The sequence below is a fragment of the Hyaena hyaena genome, unplaced genomic scaffold (assembly GCF_003009895.1).
Source record: "Hyaena hyaena isolate Hyena2069 unplaced genomic scaffold, ASM300989v1 scaffold_4, whole genome shotgun sequence".
NCBI lineage: Eukaryota > Metazoa > Chordata > Mammalia > Carnivora > Hyaenidae > Hyaena > Hyaena hyaena.
In genome coordinates, this window is record NW_024080636.1 from 5,195,868 (window position 1) to 5,215,686 (window position 19,819).

Consider the following 19,819-nt stretch of genomic DNA (forward strand, 5'->3'; position numbering starts at 1 on the left):
GCCCCCCTGGCGCCTCCGCTCCACACTGTTTCCGGGACTGCAGACCCACGTGCGGCGGGAGCTGCTCTCCTCTGCACAAAACTTCTCCGTTTGAAAGGGAAATGGTGATGGACGCCACTGCAATTTCCTTCCTCCCCGGAACCACGTATCGGGGTGGAGGAGTCCGCTGTTACTCGGGAAGCTCGTGTCCAACATTTCCTCCTCAGGTTTTACTTAGAAAACTTCAGATTGCACTGGAGTAGACAGATTGGAGACATTGCAGTTAGAATGTTCTTTATTGATATTTTCTGCATTGCCATGAATGCCTCTGAAATAACTTCCCATGAAACCCGGCTTTAACACCTATACCTCGTATATTTGAGAACCAAGGGTTTCCCTGAAAGATTACCGAACACATACATACTAGGCAAGGCCTCAGTGAAAACAATGCAGAAGTCAACATTTTTCTGACTGCCTTTCAAAATGACAGTTGAAACTATGGCACAAAAATGAACCTTCCTTTGACGACTTGGTCCGCGCTAACTCACAGGAACCTTAGCCACGGGACGGGGGCCTGCATGATGGAAGCGAGCCGCCGCGGCACAGGCTGCTCCAGCAACTTGTCCTTCAAGAGCGAGAACCAGGCAGCCGTGACCCTGCCCGACTGGCCCGTTCGCCCGCACACTCCCCCAGGGGCTCAAGGGGCCCTCGCGGTCTTAACGTGACTCTCGGTTTCTTTTGGTGCTTTCTCGGCCTTCAGTGTCTGGATACTGAGAAAGATCTAGGGTCAAAACTCTGCTGAACATGCAGTCGTTGAACTGAAATGAGAAAAGACCGCTCAAGTCACTTCTCTACTGAGGGAAAACGTGTTATTAAACATAAAAGGCCACTAGTGAATCCGGATCTGCACTTAAAAAGGAACATCTATAACCACCGGTCTCCGTGCACATCAGCTTTATGGTGTATTCTCTGGTAAAAGGAACAAGCGTGTGCCATCCCGACATCCTCCTCTCCGGCACACGGACTGCTCTGAGCGGACACAGAAGACGCTCCAAGGACCGGGCTCCAGGCTCCATTCACAAAGGAAAGGGGTGCAGATGGAGGAGGCACCACGGGCCTTACTAAGCGACTGCTGCTCATCACAGTTCCCCTCAGCTGCCCCCTGATCCGGGAGCCCCCACCCCTGTCCTTGTATTAGCCTGGGATGGTGTGTAGCGGGAGGTCTGGCCGGCGGCCGTCGGGGTCACTCTTCCCCTGGGTGTGCACGTGTCCGTGCGCCACGCACGTGTCAATAAGCTGTTTTCCTCTTGTTAATCTGCCCTTTGCCGGCCTGATTTACAGCCCCCACCCAGGCCAGGGAACCTGAGTGCGGAGAGGAAAAAGGTCTTTTTTGTTCCCTGACGTGGGTGACAATTTCCAGAGGCTCCCAAGAAACTTGTAGGCACAGGAAGGAAAATTAAGTTTGTTCTTCATTTAGATGAAAACTCAGCAAGTAAAGCCTACTGTCCCCAGACTGAATGCTCTGAATTAGCTGCTCTACCCCATTTGCTCAGGTAAGTATTTTGAACAGTTTAAGGTGTGTTTGAATTCTAAGTTACTACACAACTTGGAATGTCCAGTGAATTTGGGGTTTGTCCCCCGCTCTGGTCCTTCCTGAAAGCTACATGGGCCCTTTAGCGCTACCCACAGTGCATTTGGTCTAAAACACTGAAACATTACAGAAATACGAACTACACTGTGAACGGTTTACTGTGCGTGCACCTTACTGCTCCGTAACTATCTTTCACTTAAAGTCGATCTTAAAATTTATGTGTGCTGCCATAGAAAAATATCGTGAATTTTAAAAAAATCTTATTTGATTCAAAAAATCATTTAAGCCTAATATTTATCAAACAGTATGTGCAGACTCCACTGGGACTTGTAATTCACTCCAGGACACAACGAGGTGGCGTCAGGGGCCCGTCTTTACCTCTGGGTAGATGCCTATCAGCGCGTCGGCTTGGGAATAGAACTCCTCCTTCAGGGAAATGATGATCATCTGAAACTGCTCCTGAGTCTGCTCTTTGATGTAACTTGAGACCTGGGGAGCGGGGAGGACAAAACACACATTTCACCAGCAAGGAGGCGGCCTCCATTCTGGGCCCTGAGACAGTTGGTGACTGTGCCGGCTGGAGTCGCCCATTGTAGGGGACAAGGCGCTTACCTGCCTTTCTGGTAACTCAGTAAACCCAGTATAAGTGCAGAAATGGAAACAGCTCAGATTAAAATAAAACGTTAAAAAAATTGTAAATCTTACTTAACGTCTAATAAGAATATTTTAAAGAACAAAGCTCTAACTTAAGATACCATCAAGTGAATATGCAATCAGCTTTCATCACAAGATAAAAACTACCACTCAGACATTATCAGAGTGAGGAAGGACTGGTCTGTAAATCTCCAACTTCCTATTTTGCTAATAAATCAAAGCCAGATGTGAGTGAAAGATGGCAATTATATATGAATTCCTAATCCACCCTCAAATTATTTGGTTAGAGTTGAACTTGGTGGCTCCTTCAGGAAGCTCAGATCCAAGGAATGAGAGTAAGAACAAAATTGGTCAGAAAGGGGTCTTGTTGAACAGACCATGCAGAGAACCCAGAGAAAGATGGAGAAGAGCTTGGCCAGTCTCCCAGGGTATTTGCCAACTCCCTGCACGTCTCTGAGGGGCTGGAATGGCTCTTGTCCGCGTGCCCGAGTCCTGACCGCGTGGGGACCGAGGTTCCAAGGACCAGTGCTGGGAGGGGAGTGGCCGGGAGGGGAAATGGCTTTTGGCCAAGAGGCTGAACTCCCAGGCAGAGGGAACTCCGCGCTGTGCTTGTGGAACTGCCTGAGGGGTGGGGGGGTGGGGGGCTGGGGGGGAGGGCACCCTAAGCCCGTGGGAGCCGCTCACCCCGTGTCCGCCCACACTCGGCAGGGCAGCGGAGGGGCCACCAGGGTAGATTCCGGGGGAGGAGACTGAGTTAACAGGTCTTTGGTACACAGGCTGGATGCCCACAGAAAAGTCCTGAGACCTCATCCCTGGAGAGGCCACTCGTACGTGGCAGTCTTGTTGGGAGGCACGGACGCCTTCAATGCCACTGAAAACAGCAGTCCACAAAAATAGACCCCTCCCCCCATACAGAAGACAGGCTTCACCTCCTTGGGGGAGAGGTCTCCTGAGTCAGGCCACCGGGTCCAATGAGCCGATGCACGCTGGCTGGCATTCCAGAGGCTACAGATGGTCTTTTGTTCCTGTTTTCCTTCCCTTCCCCAGTTACCCCGATGCCTGGCAAGTCACAGAAGGTGGCTCTTTCCTGTCCTCTGCAAAGTTCAACTGGGGATCTGTTTTCTCAATTTTGTGACTGGAGTGGACACGTCAGAAAGTAGGGGTGAGGGATCTGGGCTGGGTGAGGGCAGCTGGGGCAGTGCTGACTGAGGCCACTCTGGCTGCCAGAATGACCTCCGCACCTGAACTCCACCCCCCCCCCCCCCCCCCCCCCCCCCCCCCCCCCCCCCGAATCTGCATCCCCTGGTGGACTCCAGGGACCCGGGCCCGACCTGGTGGCACCGGGACCGGATCAACTCTCAGACGTGGGCCCCTGAGCCAGGCCCCCAAGACCAAGGCATACGCCTCCATGGCGCTTTACAAATGGCGTGGTCCTTTCTGGACGATGGACGTGCCTGGAAGTGGAACCAGGAGTCCGATCCACCGTCTCCACAGCCGCAGGGCCGTGACACCGGGGGTCCATGGGCCAGAAGCGCCCCCCTCTTTGGCCCTGCGTCCGTGCGGAGCCCGCCCTCCTGTCGGAGCTCACGGCGGAGGGAGGCTTCAGAGCCCGGCTCTCTGGCGGCTTCACACGGCCCGGCTCTGCGCTTCAGGGCTCACTTCACACGGAACTGCCGAACCGGCTCCCTCACCGTCTCACTTACTGCAGACAGGATCAGGGACACGTGCGGCAACTGGATACGCGGTAGTAAGTGAAGGGGGGTGGGGGGAAGTCTGAACTTTAGCTCCTCTGGAATGTTACTGGAAATGCTATTCTTGGACCTTCTTAGACCAGCGCTTTGGTCCCGTTTGCCTCGGGGCCTGCGGGTGTCCCTCATGGCCCCGGTGTCTAGGAGTGGGGAGAAGCCCCCCAGCAGTGCCGCGGGCTCAGCACGGAGATCCTTGACCCCCCGTTCTGATTCCCCAGCAGTTCGCTGAGGGCCCCCTGACCCCTGAATGAAGACGACCCCCCCAGTCATCTTCTGCTTAGATCTCTAACTTAGATTTGGTTTTCAGAAACAACAACAAAAAAGATCTGGTTTTCAGTCCGCTGTTATCAAACAAAGGTGTGTGTCGCAGGGGGACTGCCTCTGAGCAGAGGTGGTCCTCGGCTCACAGGCGGGGTCTGCTGGAGACTCAAAGCAGGGGGAAACGTACCTTGCCAATGTTAGTGTTGTCCAGGGCTGCGTCCACTTCGTCTAAAACAAAGAACGGAGCGGGCCGAAAACTAGGAAGAAATCACCGGTGGGTTACAACCTTCTGTTACAAGAGGCCTGACGGTACTCAGAGTAAACAACATGCGTCCCCCCGGGCGCCTCTGCCTCGCCCACGCCGCCCGGTCTGACGGGCAGTGCTCAGTCGGCGTCCCCCGCGACCTCTGCAGGTGGCCCTGGGGCTGCCCCCGCTTGCCGCCCTGACCTCACGGATGAGCATCTACTCCCACCTCCCCGCCGCTCCTCCCTGTGCGGTGCTCGAACTGTTTCACACCGCGGGGCCCGGGCGCGGTGCTTCCATGCTAATTAGCTCCCCGTGATTTCCTCTGACGTCAGGGGTTTAAATCCCGTCCGTACACTGCTGGCTCCCGCACCTGCCTCACGTGCCCAACAGCCTACCCAGCGGTTCCAGGCGGGCGTCTGATAAACAGCTCAAGCTCATCCCAAATCCCACGCCTCCCCTGCCCCTCCAGACCTATGTCCCCCCACGGTTTTTTCGCTCGAGTTGATACGGGGTCACCCCTGCCGCCTCCGTCCCGCCCCACACCTCGTCTGGTCAGCTCTGCCCCCTGGTCCAGCTCATCCTCCGGTTTCTCCTTTCCTGCGACAAGTTCCCGAGCCCCGTGTCCACCACTGTCACATACAGTCCCTTCACTACACATGCCGGCTGTCTCTGGCCTCAGGGCCTTTTGCACTTACTGTTCCTAATGTCTAGAACAGTCTTTCACATGACCTGCACCCTTCATTCCTCAAATCTTTATTCAAATGCTGCCTTCTCAAAGAGGCCTTGCCGGGTGACTCTAATACTGCAAACCCTTCCCTGCTACTTACTGTCTCCATTCCCTACTTTTTCTCTATGGCATCTGTCACTTCCGGATAGTCCTTATGTTCGAGAGTTAGTTTGCTAAAATACCTTCTCATCTGTCTTCCAAAACAAAATACAGTGTATCTGAGGAAAGGATTTTGTCTCGTTCCCTGCCTACACCACCACCTGGCACACGGCAGAGATCTGGTCAGTATCTGTGGGAAAAACGGGTGGTAGTGACACCTAGTAATAGTCTTATTCTGCAGAGACTTGCTCAAAGCAGAGTCCTGCTGCCTCCTGCATTAGTGGCGTTTTCTTTCCCTTTCCTGCACTGGCCTCTTCCTACGAAGGTGGGAACTCACGCTGACCCTCACGAAGGGACAGAGGCAGCGCCAGGTCCACCTGTGTCTTCATCTCATGACTTGAATGTGGAAAGTCAGCTGTCCTAATTGTAGCTGACGTTTCCTTGATTTACTTCGCAAACTGCCATCGCCATTAGTGGAGATGAGGTTAAACACTTTTTCAGAAGAAATACTTTGCGTGACATCCTCTACAGAAACACAGCTGAGTATACGGTAGGAAAGTAATAAACAGGCTGGATGTTTTGTTCTGCTTGCTAACTGTTTGTTGGCAATCCTGGTGTCACATCTGGTCATTCCAGGATTTCTTTTTCTCCTTTTCTAGAAACCTGGAATATAAGTAGCCTCTGGTAATTCCAGAAATTTAATGAAAATCTGTCAGAGACCGAATTATGTGTTAGATTTGCAGTCTCAATGGTTATAGGCCTAGAACAACCTGAATTGGCTGGAGAAAACAGTTTTGCCCCACATATGCTGAGAGAGAACTTCACCGTGGCCTTACCTGTGCACAGCGAACAGGAGGGCTAACGCTGCCACACACTTTTCTCCCCCCGACAAATTGTCCATTGGCATGAACCGTTTGCCCGGAGCCACGCAGTTGTAGCTAATTCCCTCCAGGTAAGGCTCTTCTGGGTTTTCTGGGCTAAGAAATGCCTGAAACACAGGTTATTTATTTAGCAATATCACAGAAACAATTAGTAAATTTCGACTTTGGAAACTGAGACGGTTGAACTACGAAATACGCTATTGGTTAGGTTTCCCTCCATTTTGATGGGAAAACACCAAGGCCTGTAAAGAACGGACACAGCTTTCCCAGCGGTCACGGGAAACGGCTGTCCAGGCGGTAGGAGAGGGAGACACTGTCAAACACACAGGACCGCCATCAACCTCAGCGGCACCCGTCGCAGTCTTACAACAAGTCTTCATCCAGGTCACCCGTTGGCCCCACTCCTCAGCCTTTACCGAACAGCTGTTGCGGGCCAGGTGCCGTAGACACAGACGGCGATCCTGCCTTCAAGAAGTTGATGGGTTTATTTTAGTCTTACTTTACTGAAAATAAGTAAGTTATTTTCAGCTCAAATTCTAAGTGTCTGATCCAGGACCAACTTTCAGCTGGAGAAGACCCCCACAGGATAGGGAAGAGCAGCTGGGGAGGACCCAGTCCACCCCTTGACCCCACATTCAGCACCGCGGGGTCTGCTCTGGGTACCGACCGCGTCACGGGCACGGTTAGAGCAAAGGTGCTGTCTCAACACACTCCTGCCTCTGGTTCTGTCCTCTGCTGTGGGCCTCTGCCCAGTGCCACAGACCCCAGGCCAGCCATTCCCAAGACCCTCTACGGAACATGCACCGGAACCACAGAGACCACTGGAATTAAATTAGTACCAAACAACAGAACTCCAGAACTGAAGAGAATCTAGAAACAAATGCTGAGCACCACCTCGCCCTCTCCATTTTTCAGATGAAGAAATAGGACCAGAGAAGTTCTGCCTTGTCCAGGCTGACCAGTGGGACAGTGAGTGGGGTCTAGAACACCATTACTACGAGCACCAAACTTCTGGAATTGACTTAGCTCCAGAAGTGGGTCACTCAGATAATGGTGGATATTGACTCCCCACCAGAAAACGCATACCACCCACACAAAGTTACCAGCAATGGTCGGGGTGGAAACGCCTACCTGGGCACTGGTGTTTCTGCAGAGCTTCTTGTAGATTTGATCAATGGAGACAGAGACATGCTCAAAACACTGGCTGAAAAGGTCGTATCTCCTTTTTTTCACCTGTTCAAACTCTTGCCTACACATTCTGGCTTCCTTTCTGCTGGCCTCGAAAGCTGAGAGAGAACGTTCTTTATTGTGAAGACCACTGGGGGGAAGGCTTCTCTTATTGTAATTTTAAAGCATAGAGTTTGAATTTGGTTATCTTGAGTAAAATCTATTTTTAAAATACCTCAATTGTTACTAATTCCAAGAGCATGGCTCTTAAAATTGATGGGCCCTTTTTCTAGTAGGGCTAATTTTTTTAAATGTTTTATTTATTTCTGGGGGAGAGAGAGAGAGAGAGAGAGACAGCGTGAGCAGGGGAGAGTCAGAGACAGAGACACAGTATCTGAAGCAGGCTCTAGGCTCTGAGCTGTCAGCACAGAGCCCGACGTGGGACTCGAACTCAAAAAGTGCGAGATCATGACCTGAGCCGAAGTCGGACGCTCAACCGACTGAGCCACCCAGGTGCCCCATAGTAGGGCTAATTTTAAAATAATAGTGACAAATTCAGTGAAAGACCACCTAAGATGACCGTCATACTGGTATAAAAAATTATGTTCCAATATAACCAGGACAGTTGTTTCCAAATTAAAGCAGAACAGTTTTTACAAAGGCAGCAACCAGTGACTCAGTGCTGAGGGTACGGATTAATACGGGACGGGACAGGAAGATGCGGGTTAGAAATAAAGACCCAGAAGCCACAGCCCCAGGAGTGCAGCCTCGCCGGCCAGTGGCAGCCCGGCCTCACCATCTGTGGACTCCTGGAACTTGTCCCTGATGGCCTTCAGGCTCTCCAGGGCCCTCAGGTTCGGGGCCGCCGTCTTCAGCAGGACGTCTTCCTGCGCCGCCACCTGCTGCAGCAGGAGCTGGAGGTGGGCGTCCACTTCTTTATCGGATTCAAGGGCCTATTATTGGCAAAGAACAGCGAGGACTGGCCTGCCTTTCAGACCCTAACTGCTGTGTAGTTAGGCCCAGGGCCCCTGGGGCCCAGGTCCCAGCCTCCCTCTCCCCGCGCCCGCTCCTTCCCTCCCTCGGAGGCCTGGGAGTCGGGACCGCGGTGGGGCCGCGCCATCCACAGCTCCCTCACGGGCCGTGCTCCGCCGTGGCTCCAGCGTTCTCGATACTGCTCTCCCGGAACATGCCTCACCCCCATGCTCCCCGATCCAGGTAAAAAGCAACAATTCATAGATCACCTTCAGTTTCTCATTCATTAAAAAATGCTGATTGTTTACTTGTGTATTAGACCCTGAGGAGTCAATGACGAAAACGGTTCTGCCCGTGCCCTTAAGGAGCTCACAGGGAAGCCAGGCACACAGGCTGGCATCCGCGGCCGCGCGGGAGCCCTGTAAGGGCAAGCGGAGGTGCTGCGCGGCAGCGAGAAGCATCCAACCCGTCTGGGGGGCAAACACTTCACCTGAAACCACCAGGGTGAGCAGACCTTGAGTGAGGAGGGAAGGGAGGAAGGGGTGTAGGCATGAGCTTCCAGGAAAGCGTTCTTGCCCTCCCAGGGTGCCTCACTAACATGTGGACAAATGTTAACGTTTCAAGGCACCGAGAAGAGAATTATTTGAAAAATGTTGGGTAAACCTGGCTAACTTAGGTAACTTTTTAAAAAGAGATTCTTACTTTATGCCATCTACCACAATACACTTCAGATGAATTAAATAGGAAATGAAAACAAAACAGGAACATTTACTCAGTAATAAGGTGGGTAAGGATTTTCTAAATATGAAAGCACTAAACAGACTATAGAAAAGACAAAAGCTTTTCTGTGATTGCCAAAAAATAGAAGAAATACAACCCAAGAGCCCAACAAACCTCACAACACCTATTAAAAACATGTGAAATTAAAAGATATGGATGTTGCAACTTGGCATCTACCCTCCATTTCGTCCTTCTCACAGAGCCCATGTTTGAGTATTTCTCCCTCATGGGTCCCCTGTAGGTGGTGTGCGGGACGGTCCCCGCTCCACCTGAGGCTAGCCCACCCCCACCCGCCCCAACAGTGACTGGTCACCAATTCGGGCCACTGTGAGGCCAGCACAGTTCTTGGAGCTCTGTCAGAAAGGCCTCCTTCACTTTTTTTTTTTTTTTAATGTTTTATTTATTTCTAGGAGAGAGAGAGAGACAGCATGAGCAGGGGAGGGCCAGAGAGAGAGGGAGTCACAGAATCTGAAACAGGCTCCAGGCTCTGAGCTGTCAGCACAGAGCCTGATGCGGGGCTCGAACCCACGAACCGCGAGATCATGACCCAAGCGAAAGTCAGACGCTTAACCGACTAAGCCACCCAGGTGCCCCAGCCCTCCTTCACTCTTAAGAACACACCACTGCAGGGGCGCCTGGGTGGCTCAGTCGGTTAAGCATCCAACTTCGGCTCAGGTCATGATCTCACAGTTCGTGGGTTTGAGCCCCGCATCGGGCTCTGTGCTGACAGCCAGCTCAGAGCCTGGAGCCTGTTTCAGATTCTGTGGCTCCCTCTCTCTCTCTGACCCTCCCCTGCTCACGGTGTCTCTCTCTCTCTCAGAAATAAATAAAACATTAAAAAAAAAAAGAACACACCACAGCAAAGGCAGCCCATCTCTTCCCTGAAGGTTGTGGTTGTGGTTGTGTGGCTGGAGCGCTAAGGCTGCCTAGTCGCCATGCCCTCCCTCAATGAGAGGAGTGGCCTCAGGAGGGAGTCAACACACAACGAGGTGCAGTACTGCAGCAAGGCTTATGGGGGTGATGGAGACACAGAGCCAGAGCTGCTGAATTGGACACCTTGACACCGGGCCCCAGGTCTGTGCTCTGCATCTGGGAAGGATGTGTCCCCTACTGTGAGGGCCACCCTGGGACAGTGACAGGCTGGAGTATGGTGGCTACTTCCGTCTATCTCAGGGCTTCTCAGAGACTAAAGATCATTGTCAATCTCCAAGGAGGCAGCCCTGCAAAACACTCTGACCACAGATTTCATTCGGGAAGGATCTCCACGATACTGATGTTCTGTGAACACACAGTGAGAAATGCGGAGATAAACATTTTTTTAAAAGTTATCTATTTATACCATTTCTTTGAAAACCATTAGGAAATCTTTTTCCCCCTACACTTATGGTCTAAAATTTTTTCTGTATTATATTTAAATATTCAATATCACCATGAATTAGCCTGAACAGAAACCTTCCAGTTACCTTCAGATCATCTCTTAGAGCGCTGTAGTCTACCTCAATGGCTTCTTCTTTTTCATAGATGTCGCCTGTTGCCTGGGTACTTTCTGCTTCAGTTCCCAACTGAAAAACAGAAGAAGCCCTTTCATTGTTATGTGAAATGGTGATCTCCATTCATCCGTCTGCCCCACGCCCCCTGATTGATTGCCACCTCGCTCAAGTTAGAAGTTAAAATCCTTACGTGGCCTATAAGGCCATGATGCCCCGGCAACAAGAGCCCCTGCTACTGCATGTGCATAGGATGGTGTTGGAACCAGTGATCTAGCACAGTCTCTCCCACCACAGAAGAGTCCTGGAGGCCTGGGTAACATGCCCTCTGTCTGAACACCTCCAGCGGAAGGGAAATGTCAGGTTCAACCTCAAAACTGTGGTAAGACAACTGTTCCTGTAACAACTATTGTAATTATTTCTACCCAGTGTTCCTTGTTCAGCCCTCTGGAGAGAGAGAATTTCTGCCTTGTGCCTTTCCTAGTTCAGCCTTTACAGAAGATCTTATATGGCATCCCCATCATGTGGCCGCTACCAGAAGTACTTACAAAGTTCCAGTCAGGGAACTTATCGCTAAGGCCCTTCACCATTCTAGTACAAAGTGTTCCCTAGAAGAAGAAAGCTGTTTCTGTGGCTTCTCCTTCCTAACCCTGTATCACCCTTGGGACCAAAAAGAACAAATGTGACCCTTCCCCTGTGACAGGCCATCTTCTAATGGAGAAGAACGATCACATCCCCCAGGCCTTCTCTTCCCAGCACAACATGGTTGAGACCTTTTCACTCTCCTGAACGCTTTGCTGTTAAGAAGCATCATGCTTTAAAAGGTAAGTGCAGGGTCGCCTGGGTGGCTCAGGCAGTTGAGCATTGGACTCTTGATTTCAGCTCAGGTCATGATCCCAGGGTCATGAGATTAAGCCTTATGTCAGGCTCCTGCTTAAGATTCTCTCTCTCCCTCTCCCTCTCGTCCCAGGCTCGAGTGTTCTCTCTAAAAAATAAATTAAAAAAACCCCAGACATTTTTTCTATAGTATAATGACCGCTGTTTTCCTGCTCCCATCTGCTTCTGCTGTTAACAGATGTCCCTTCTCTTCCTGCACCAGCATGAGTGGACCCGCGACCCAGAACGAGCCAGAGTTCTTCCCCAGGATTTTCCCAGCACAGAGCAGGGCAGAGTTCTCTTTCCCTCCCGGTCAAAGTTAGTGGTTACAGCTGCAGCCCTGTGGGGGAGGCCCATTTGGGAGAAGAGAGCCAATATATACTGAGCCAGAGAGAGTTCTTGACGGTGTTCAAATTCCTGGACTGAGTCGGGCATGAGGTCTCCTCCACTGCAGTCCTCTTCCTTTACCCCCTTTAAAACCTTCTGAACTGGGTTTGTCATTTGTGACCAGGAAAGGGCTTTCCCCTTTCCTTACCTCCTGTCTGGAATGTGATCTCTGCTAAAATAGAGGAAAACAGACAACGACTTTGAGAATTAGGTCAATCTGAGAAGCAGTCATGCTAGCATGGACTAAGGGCACCTCCGCAGTGGAGGATGGATGGAACGGAGCAGTCCGACTGCAGCCAGGCAGAGCAGAGGGGGGAGGCGCGTGGAAGGGAGACCCCAGGCAAGTACGAGCTCAGGGATGAATGACCTGGAAGGTGGAACAGTTACTGACGCCATCCTGTGGACGAGCTAACGGAGATGGTCTGTCTGAAGCCCACAGCAGCCGCCTTCCTAACACCACCCGCAAAGGTGGCTGAGTCCAGCAGCTCTGACTCCTCTCGGGTGCTAATGTGTAGGAAAGAAACTCTGGCCCGTCCTGTGGGGGCTCAGCGGACATGGATCAGCAAGAGACAGAGGAGGCCTGCACAAAACGCCCAGTCCTCCGCATGATGATCATTTTGCCCTCCCCCCCCTCCCCCCAGGAGACCTCTCCGCGCCTAACGGGGCTCTGGGACAAGAGGGTGTGTCCGCAGAGCCGGGACTTCACGAGGCAGCCTCAGGGCGGCATGTTAAGCTCCACACGCCGGCGGGAGTCCCTGGCGGAGTACCTCCACTTCGATGATGTCGTCCAGCGATCCCATCAGAAGAATTATTTCAATGTCTTGAACTTTGCAGTCAAGCAGCATATTATGCTTCTCTAGCCGTTTCTGCTCCAAAGAAGTTTGAACACTTACAACTTCTTTTTGCCATTTTCCCACTTCCCTGTAAATATGCAGATATGAAAAGTGATTATATTTTACTCATTCATAAAGTTGTACCAAAGAAGAAAAACTAATGTGTTACAAATAAATCTACATGGAAAAATGACTACTTTTTCCTAGGAGTGCTGTAAATTCTAGAGTTATCTCACTGGTGCTTGTCATATAAACCTTACCACTCGTGAGAAAGGCCATGAATGTAATTAATTTATCCAAGTGAGCATTTTCAAATAATAATTACTTGAATCAGGCTAGCTTTGTTTTAAAATCTAGATAATTTTTCAAGCTGCATTTCTCCCTCAAGAGAAATGCAGTGTATAAGCTGTACACTTTAGAACCTCAAACCAAGAGAAGCAATATTTGAACAAGAGAAATGTCCTACCAAGTAAGTCATGACAAACCTAATGGACCGAATGTTTTATTTACTACAGCCCCTATTAATGTAATGCCTTCTATCTTAAATGAAGGTTTGGGGGTTTTGCCAGTTAAATAAAATAAATCCAGAATTATGTGGCTTTCAAGAATACGATGATGAACAGAGATGTGCTTCTGTTTAAACTAAATACAACAGTGAAAACAACTGAAGAGTAAATGAACTTAAATTGCACTCAAAACTCTTAGACCAAGAACTTTCTGGCTCTATCTTTGAACAGTGAGGAAAACTGTGAAATGCTAAGAGTGGAGCAAACATAGAGCACATTTCCTCTGATCGCTTACAGCTGCGTCAATCACACAGGAAAGCAGAGGTCACTGGGGCGTAACAAGACACCTGACTCAATGTGTCTGTCACCACCACAAACACACACGCTCGCTCATATGTGCCAGGTTCTAAGTGTCTATGAACAGCCCCTCACTGAATCCTGACAACTGTCCCGGGAGGCGGGCAATGCTGGGACCCCACGTGACCGTTCACTACCTGAGGAGAGGAAGGCACGTGTACCAGCGGCAGAACCGGGGCGCCAACCACACAGGCTGGCCCCAGGTCCCGGCCCGGCGTGCCCCCTCTCACAGCCGGGCTGCAGGGAGACCCGTACGGCAGCGTCAGGGGGACTTAGGGTGAGAGACACCTCACACAGGCCCACGTTTTCATCTGCCAAAAAGAACTATTCATTCTAAACAACTGACCACTTTTTTGGTTTTCCCCTAAATGAGAATGCTTGAAAGGTATGCTGTGGGACACATATTCAAATAACAAAACTGCCTGTAACAAATTTCAAATTAGTAGTAAATGTCTTTAAAACTCTGGTTATGGTCCTTTAAACTGATAAACTTCTTAATTACCTATCAATAGCCAAAGCTTTCTTCCGTTCTTCTTCAACCTGAGCTTGGACTTTCTCGGTGTTGGCATTCTGAGTGACAAATATGTCCTTAAGTTGCTGCCGCTTTGCCAGGAGTTCATCCACAATTTGCAGACACTTTTCTTCAGCCTGAATGGGATGATTTGCACTGCAGACTTAGCTATCTTTCACATTAATAAGGTCAACAGATCATCCTACCATCAGCAAAGCAAAGCAGTGATCCTGTGTGCTGCTTGAACTTCTACTCCAGCACGTGACCCACTCTTGTTCTACACTTCTTGGAATTGCTGATTACTACCTGCCTTTCTCTTTCACTTTGGATTCATTCTCAGCTTGCTACGCTCTGACTCTGTTCCCACTGTCTAATGAAAATGTTGTTGGTACTGTGACCTCTCAATTGGCAAATTAAGCAGACACCTCCCAGACTTTACCCTTCTGACAACTGTCCTCACTCCCTCCTTCCCGAGATCCTGCCTCACGTCACTGCTCTTCACCGTCTACCGCTCTGCCCGGGGAGTGGGGTTGGGGGTCTCAACCATTCACATATGGTTTCAATTTACTCCCATAAACCAGCCTAGACTCTTCCGGTCATCCACGTGCTCTGTATCTGCTGGAGACTGCTATCTAGACGTCATACAAGCAACTCAAGCTCTGCGGGTCCAGAATTTTCTCTCTTTAACTTGCCCCTCTATCCACCAATCATCCAAATTAGAGCTCAGGAGTCCTCAGTGGCACACTCCCCCCCCCCCCACTTCAACATCTAATAATTCGTGAAACTGTGGGTTTTACTTCCAGTATTTCTCACACATGCCCCCACCCTTCCTGTCACTAGGAGATCACTTCAGAAGTCCGGCAGTGTTCACTCGATGAAAGAAATAAATTCAGTGCCAAGGCGCTTCAGCCACCTGTTAGTAGTTACCTTCTTCAGGTTGTCAATGTCTTGTCTGCCTTTCTGGATGGTTTCTTCTAATATACTGATCTTATTCAGCTTCTTCTTCAGCTGATTGCGACTATATTCGAGTTGAATATTAAGCCGAGTTTTCTGTTTCTCAAATTCTAACCTAGTATAATAGAGTCAAGTGTTACAAGTGGTAAAGATCCTTTAGTTCTTTAATTGTTATTATGGAAAATTTAAAAAAATTTACAAAAGTAGAAGGAATACTATAATGAATCCTGTTTCATCTAGAGCTCTACTGGTCGCTGCCCTCCAGCACTGGGTTATTTGAAGCACATTTCAGACATATTTTCATCTGTAAAGATTTTAGTATATGTCTCTGAAAGTGAGGTGACCATTAGAACAAAACCACAAACTACTATAGATAGAAACGATGACCATTCCTTAATATTAAATTCCTATCACTGCCAGATTTCTGGAGTCTCATTAAAAACAAAAAAAACTGGTTTTAGTCAGCATCCATACACTGCATATGATACACGTTTCTTCCATCTTTTATTTTCTGTAGACTCCCTTCCCTCCTCTTTACATTACAATTTATGTGCTTATTCTTCTTTATTTGGCCAGTCTTTCAAATCGGCTAGTCATCCACAGACTCCAAACTTGGGAAGTAAAGAACATGTCCCTTCCCGAAGCACCTTCCTACTTTGCCAGCTTCACAGACTCCTCGTAGAGAATTCCAAGGCCAACCGTAGTTCATTCTTCCATCTTCTCTCTCAAGTTCCCTGCTAACAGCATCATTCAACCCAGAAACCTTGTAAAGCACAGTCATGAGAGACTGTGCTAGGTACTGTTGACACACAGACCACAACAGGAACAGTAATGATAAAACCAGAGAGCTATTCCATGAGAGGGGACTGTGTGCCAGCTGCTGTTACGAACGCCTTTACATGAACTCACTCTCTCAAGTCCTGACTCTCTGAGGTGGGTGATACTGCTATCCTTGTTTACAGTGAGGACAAGCAGACCAAGGCAGAGCCAAGTTTCTTGCCCAAGGCTACCTGACTCGGAAGTGGTGGAGCCAGGTGTGACACGCTCTGATCTCTGCTCTCAGCCGCTGACCATGGCACCTGTGCCGTGGTTAAGAACAAACCACTGCAGGATTTCTTTCTGCTGCGGTGGCAGACATGCAGACCACGTGCCAGTCAAACCTTCCTCGCTTGGCTCTGGAACACCACAGTACTCCAGCTTTCCTTTCCCCTCCCCAGATGCCCCTTAATAGTTCCTGGTGATCTTACCCAGGCACGTGACTGTAAGTGCCATCTGCATACAAACCCAGAATTTATACCTCTAGCTGGGACCTCTCCCATGAGCTCCCATGAACTCCTAGCATGTACATTCAACTGCTTACTCCACATTTTCAGTCGGAAGTCAGAGGCATCCAGGGTACAGAACAGATAAGCTACTGGAAGTAATAAGAGGTTTTAGCAAACTTATGTTAGATTAATCTAATAGTCAATAGCATATTTCTACACCAGTAGAAACCAACTAGAAATATAGCATAAAAATAAATACTGTTCATAAGAGGAAAAAACCTATAAAATATCTAGGAAGTAACTTAAGATCACACAAGATCTCAAAGGAAAGTAAAACTTTAAAATTCTAATAAAGGATATAGATGATTAGAATAAATGAAGAGACATACTATGTTCTTATAAATGAAGAGACATACTATGTTCTTCGATGAGAGGACTTGATATTTTAAAGATGTTCTCCCCAAATAAATATATAAGTCCAATGCAATCCCAATCAGAATTCCAGCTGGATATTTATGGAAATTCAATAAACAGTAGTAGACATAATTCCTTAGAAAGATAATCTATTGCAGTTCAAGTAGACTTCAGAAAACAGAATATGACAGGGATAAAGAGGGGGCATTTTACAAGGATAAAGGAATTAATTAAGCAAAAAGACATATAATGATCCCAAATACGTATAGACCTAATCACATGAAGTAAGCTCACAGAACTGGAAGAAGAAATTGACAGATTCAAAAGTACACTTAGAAATTTCAACACCCCCTCCCTCAGTGTTTGATGAACAATCAGGCAGAGGACCAGTAAGTCACAGAGAGGACTCGAGTGACTGGATTCAACTGCCACCCCAAGAATAGTCCATCCCCCAGCAGGTGTCTATTAAACAGGACACTTCTGGACCCCACAATGGTTGTTGAAAGAAATCACAAGAGACATTAGAAGGTATTTTGAATGGGATGAGAATGAAAACACAACATACTAGAAGTAGTGGGATGCAGCATAAGCAATACTTACAAGAGACAGTTCAAAATGTTTACATTAGAAAATAATGCTTATATCCCAAAATAAGTAGAAGGAAGAAAATAATAAAGGCGAGAAGAGAAATAAACAACATAGACACACCACAGAGAAAAATCAATGAAGCCAAGAGCTGCTCTTAGAAAGGATCAGTAAAATTAATGCCCCTCTAGCTAGGCATCAAGAAGAAAAGTAAGATAAATCACCAATATCAGAAATGAAAGAGACAACATCAGTACATATCCTACAGACATTAAAAGCATAAAAAATGATCATTAATAACTTTGTTAATAAATTTGACAACTTGGATGAAACACATAAATCCCTTGAAAGAAACAAACTACTAAAACCCATTCGATACTACTTGGCAATGACAAAGAATGAAATCTGGCCATTTGTAACAACGTGGATGGAACTGGATGGTGTTACGCTAAGTGAAGTCAGTCAGTCAGAAGAGACAGATGCCATATATTTTTACTCATATGTGGATCTTGAGAAACTTAACAGAAGACCATGGGGAAGGGGAAGGGGAAAAAAAAAGTTACAGAGAGGGAGGGAGGCAAACCATAAGAGACTCTTAAATACTGAGAACAAACAGGGTTGATGGGGGTTAGGGGGAGGGGAAAGTGGGTGATGGGCATGGGGGAGGGCACTTGTTGGGATGAATGCTGGGTGTTGTGCAGTAACCAATTTGATAATAAATTATATTAAAAAAAAAACCTATTCAAGGAAAAAAATACCCTGACTAGCCCTGTATCTATTAAGAAAACTGAATTTGTAACTAAAAACCTTCCCACAAAGAAAGTGGGTGGCCCCAGTGGCTTCATGGGCAAATTTCACCAAGCTTTTAGGAGAGAAGTAATCTAATTCTACAAAAACCCTTCCAGAATAAACAAGAGGAGAGAACAATTCTTGATTCATTTTGTGGGTCTTCCTTCCATTAGGCATTACCCTGATACAAAAATATGACAAAGATATTTCAAGAAAAAAAATTATATATACCTATACACTCATGAATGTAGATGCAAAAATCCTTAACAAATTTTGGCAAATCAGATCTAAGAATATTTGAAAAGGATAATACAGCATGACAGAGTGGGGTTTACCCTAGGTAGGTCAGTTGGTTTAACACTCTAAAATCAATCAGTATAATTCACCATATTAATAAACAACAACACCCCAACCATGTAATCATCTCAAAAGATGGCAGAAAAAGTACCCATTCATGATGAAAAATTTCAGCAAATTATAAACAGAAAGGAACTATCTCATTCTGCTAAAGGGCACCTTAAAGTTAAAGCCATATCTAACTGTGAAAGACTCAATGCTCTGCCCCTAAGCCTGGGAATAAGGCAGGATGTCTGCTCTCACCGCATTTATTTATTCAACATCGTACTGGAGGTTCTAGCTAGTGCAATAAGATAAAGAAATAAGAGGCATACTAATTGGAAAAGAAAAAATAAATTTTCATTTTCACTGAAAGATGATCATGTAAAAAATTCTAAGGAATCTAGAAAAGAGCTCCTAGAACTAATAAGCTTAGCAAAGTTGTAGGATACAAGCTCAATTTATAAAAAACAATCTTATTTCAATACACTACCAACAATCTATTTGAAACTGATAATTAAAAACAGCTCTATTTATAATAGCATAAAGATATAAGGTACTTAAAATTGAACAAAACATGAATAAGACCTGTACACTGAACACTGAAGAACATTAATGAGAGAAATTACGGGAAATCCACATAAGTGAGCCAGACACTATGTTCATGCATTAGTACTGTTAAAACATGTCATGTTTTAAAACATGTCCCACATTGGTGTACAGATTCAACACAGTCCCGATCAAAATCCCAGCAGACTTTTAAGAGCAGTTGAAAAGCTGATCCTAAAATGTACACGGACATGAAAAGGACGTGGAATAGGCAGGGGCTTCTCTGTCCACTGTTGAGGTCTCAGTGCCTAAAACAGTTCCTGACTCACAGGAGGCTTATATTAAATTGGCATTGAGTAAATAAATGGACTATGAATTATAGAGAATAAAATTAAAGGGAATGGGCCAAAAAATATTTTGGCCAAAAGAATAGTTTTTACTTCTGGACAAGAGGATAATGACTGATTTTTTAAACAGGTTTTCTCTATGTTCTCTAAGAGGTACACACTACTTTTATATTTAAAAATTATATTTGATTATATGAAAAACCCACAACTAACATTATACTCAATGGGAATAAACTGAGAGCTTTTCCCCTAAGGTCAGGAACAAGACAAGGATGTCCACTCTTACCACTTTTATTCAACGTAATACTGGAAGTTCTAGCTACAGCAATCAGAAAAGAAAAACAAATAAAAGGCATCCAGGGAGCCTGGGTGGCTCAGTCAGTTAAGTGTCCAACTCTTGATACTGGCTCAGGTCATGACCTCATGGTTCATGGGATCAAGCCCCACAATGGGCTCTGTGGCCTGCTTGGGATTCTCTCTCTCCCTCTCTGTGCCCCTCTCCCACTTGCTCAGATGT

At 47.5% G+C, this 19,819-nt stretch overlaps 1 protein-coding gene across 1 annotated transcript in view; it reads right to left on the bottom strand.

Annotated features, from left to right (window-relative positions):
• Nucleotides 1–252: 252 nt before the first annotated feature.
• Nucleotides 253–19,819, bottom strand: part of SMC1B (structural maintenance of chromosomes 1B) — a 72,456-nt gene continuing 52,889 nt past the window's right edge. The window contains exons 16-25 of the mRNA XM_039234502.1: nt 14,991–15,132; nt 14,055–14,200; nt 12,624–12,777; nt 10,570–10,668; nt 8,151–8,307; nt 7,319–7,473; nt 6,143–6,294; nt 4,421–4,490; nt 1,949–2,059; nt 253–797 (exon numbers count right to left, since the gene is read on the bottom strand). Coding sequence (XP_039090433.1) covers nt 696–797; nt 1,949–2,059; nt 4,421–4,490; nt 6,143–6,294; nt 7,319–7,473; nt 8,151–8,307; nt 10,570–10,668; nt 12,624–12,777; nt 14,055–14,200; nt 14,991–15,132 — 1,288 coding nt within the window. The 3' untranslated portion in view covers nt 253–695. The remainder of the gene's footprint in view (nt 798–1,948; nt 2,060–4,420; nt 4,491–6,142; nt 6,295–7,318; nt 7,474–8,150; nt 8,308–10,569; nt 10,669–12,623; nt 12,778–14,054; nt 14,201–14,990; nt 15,133–19,819) is intronic.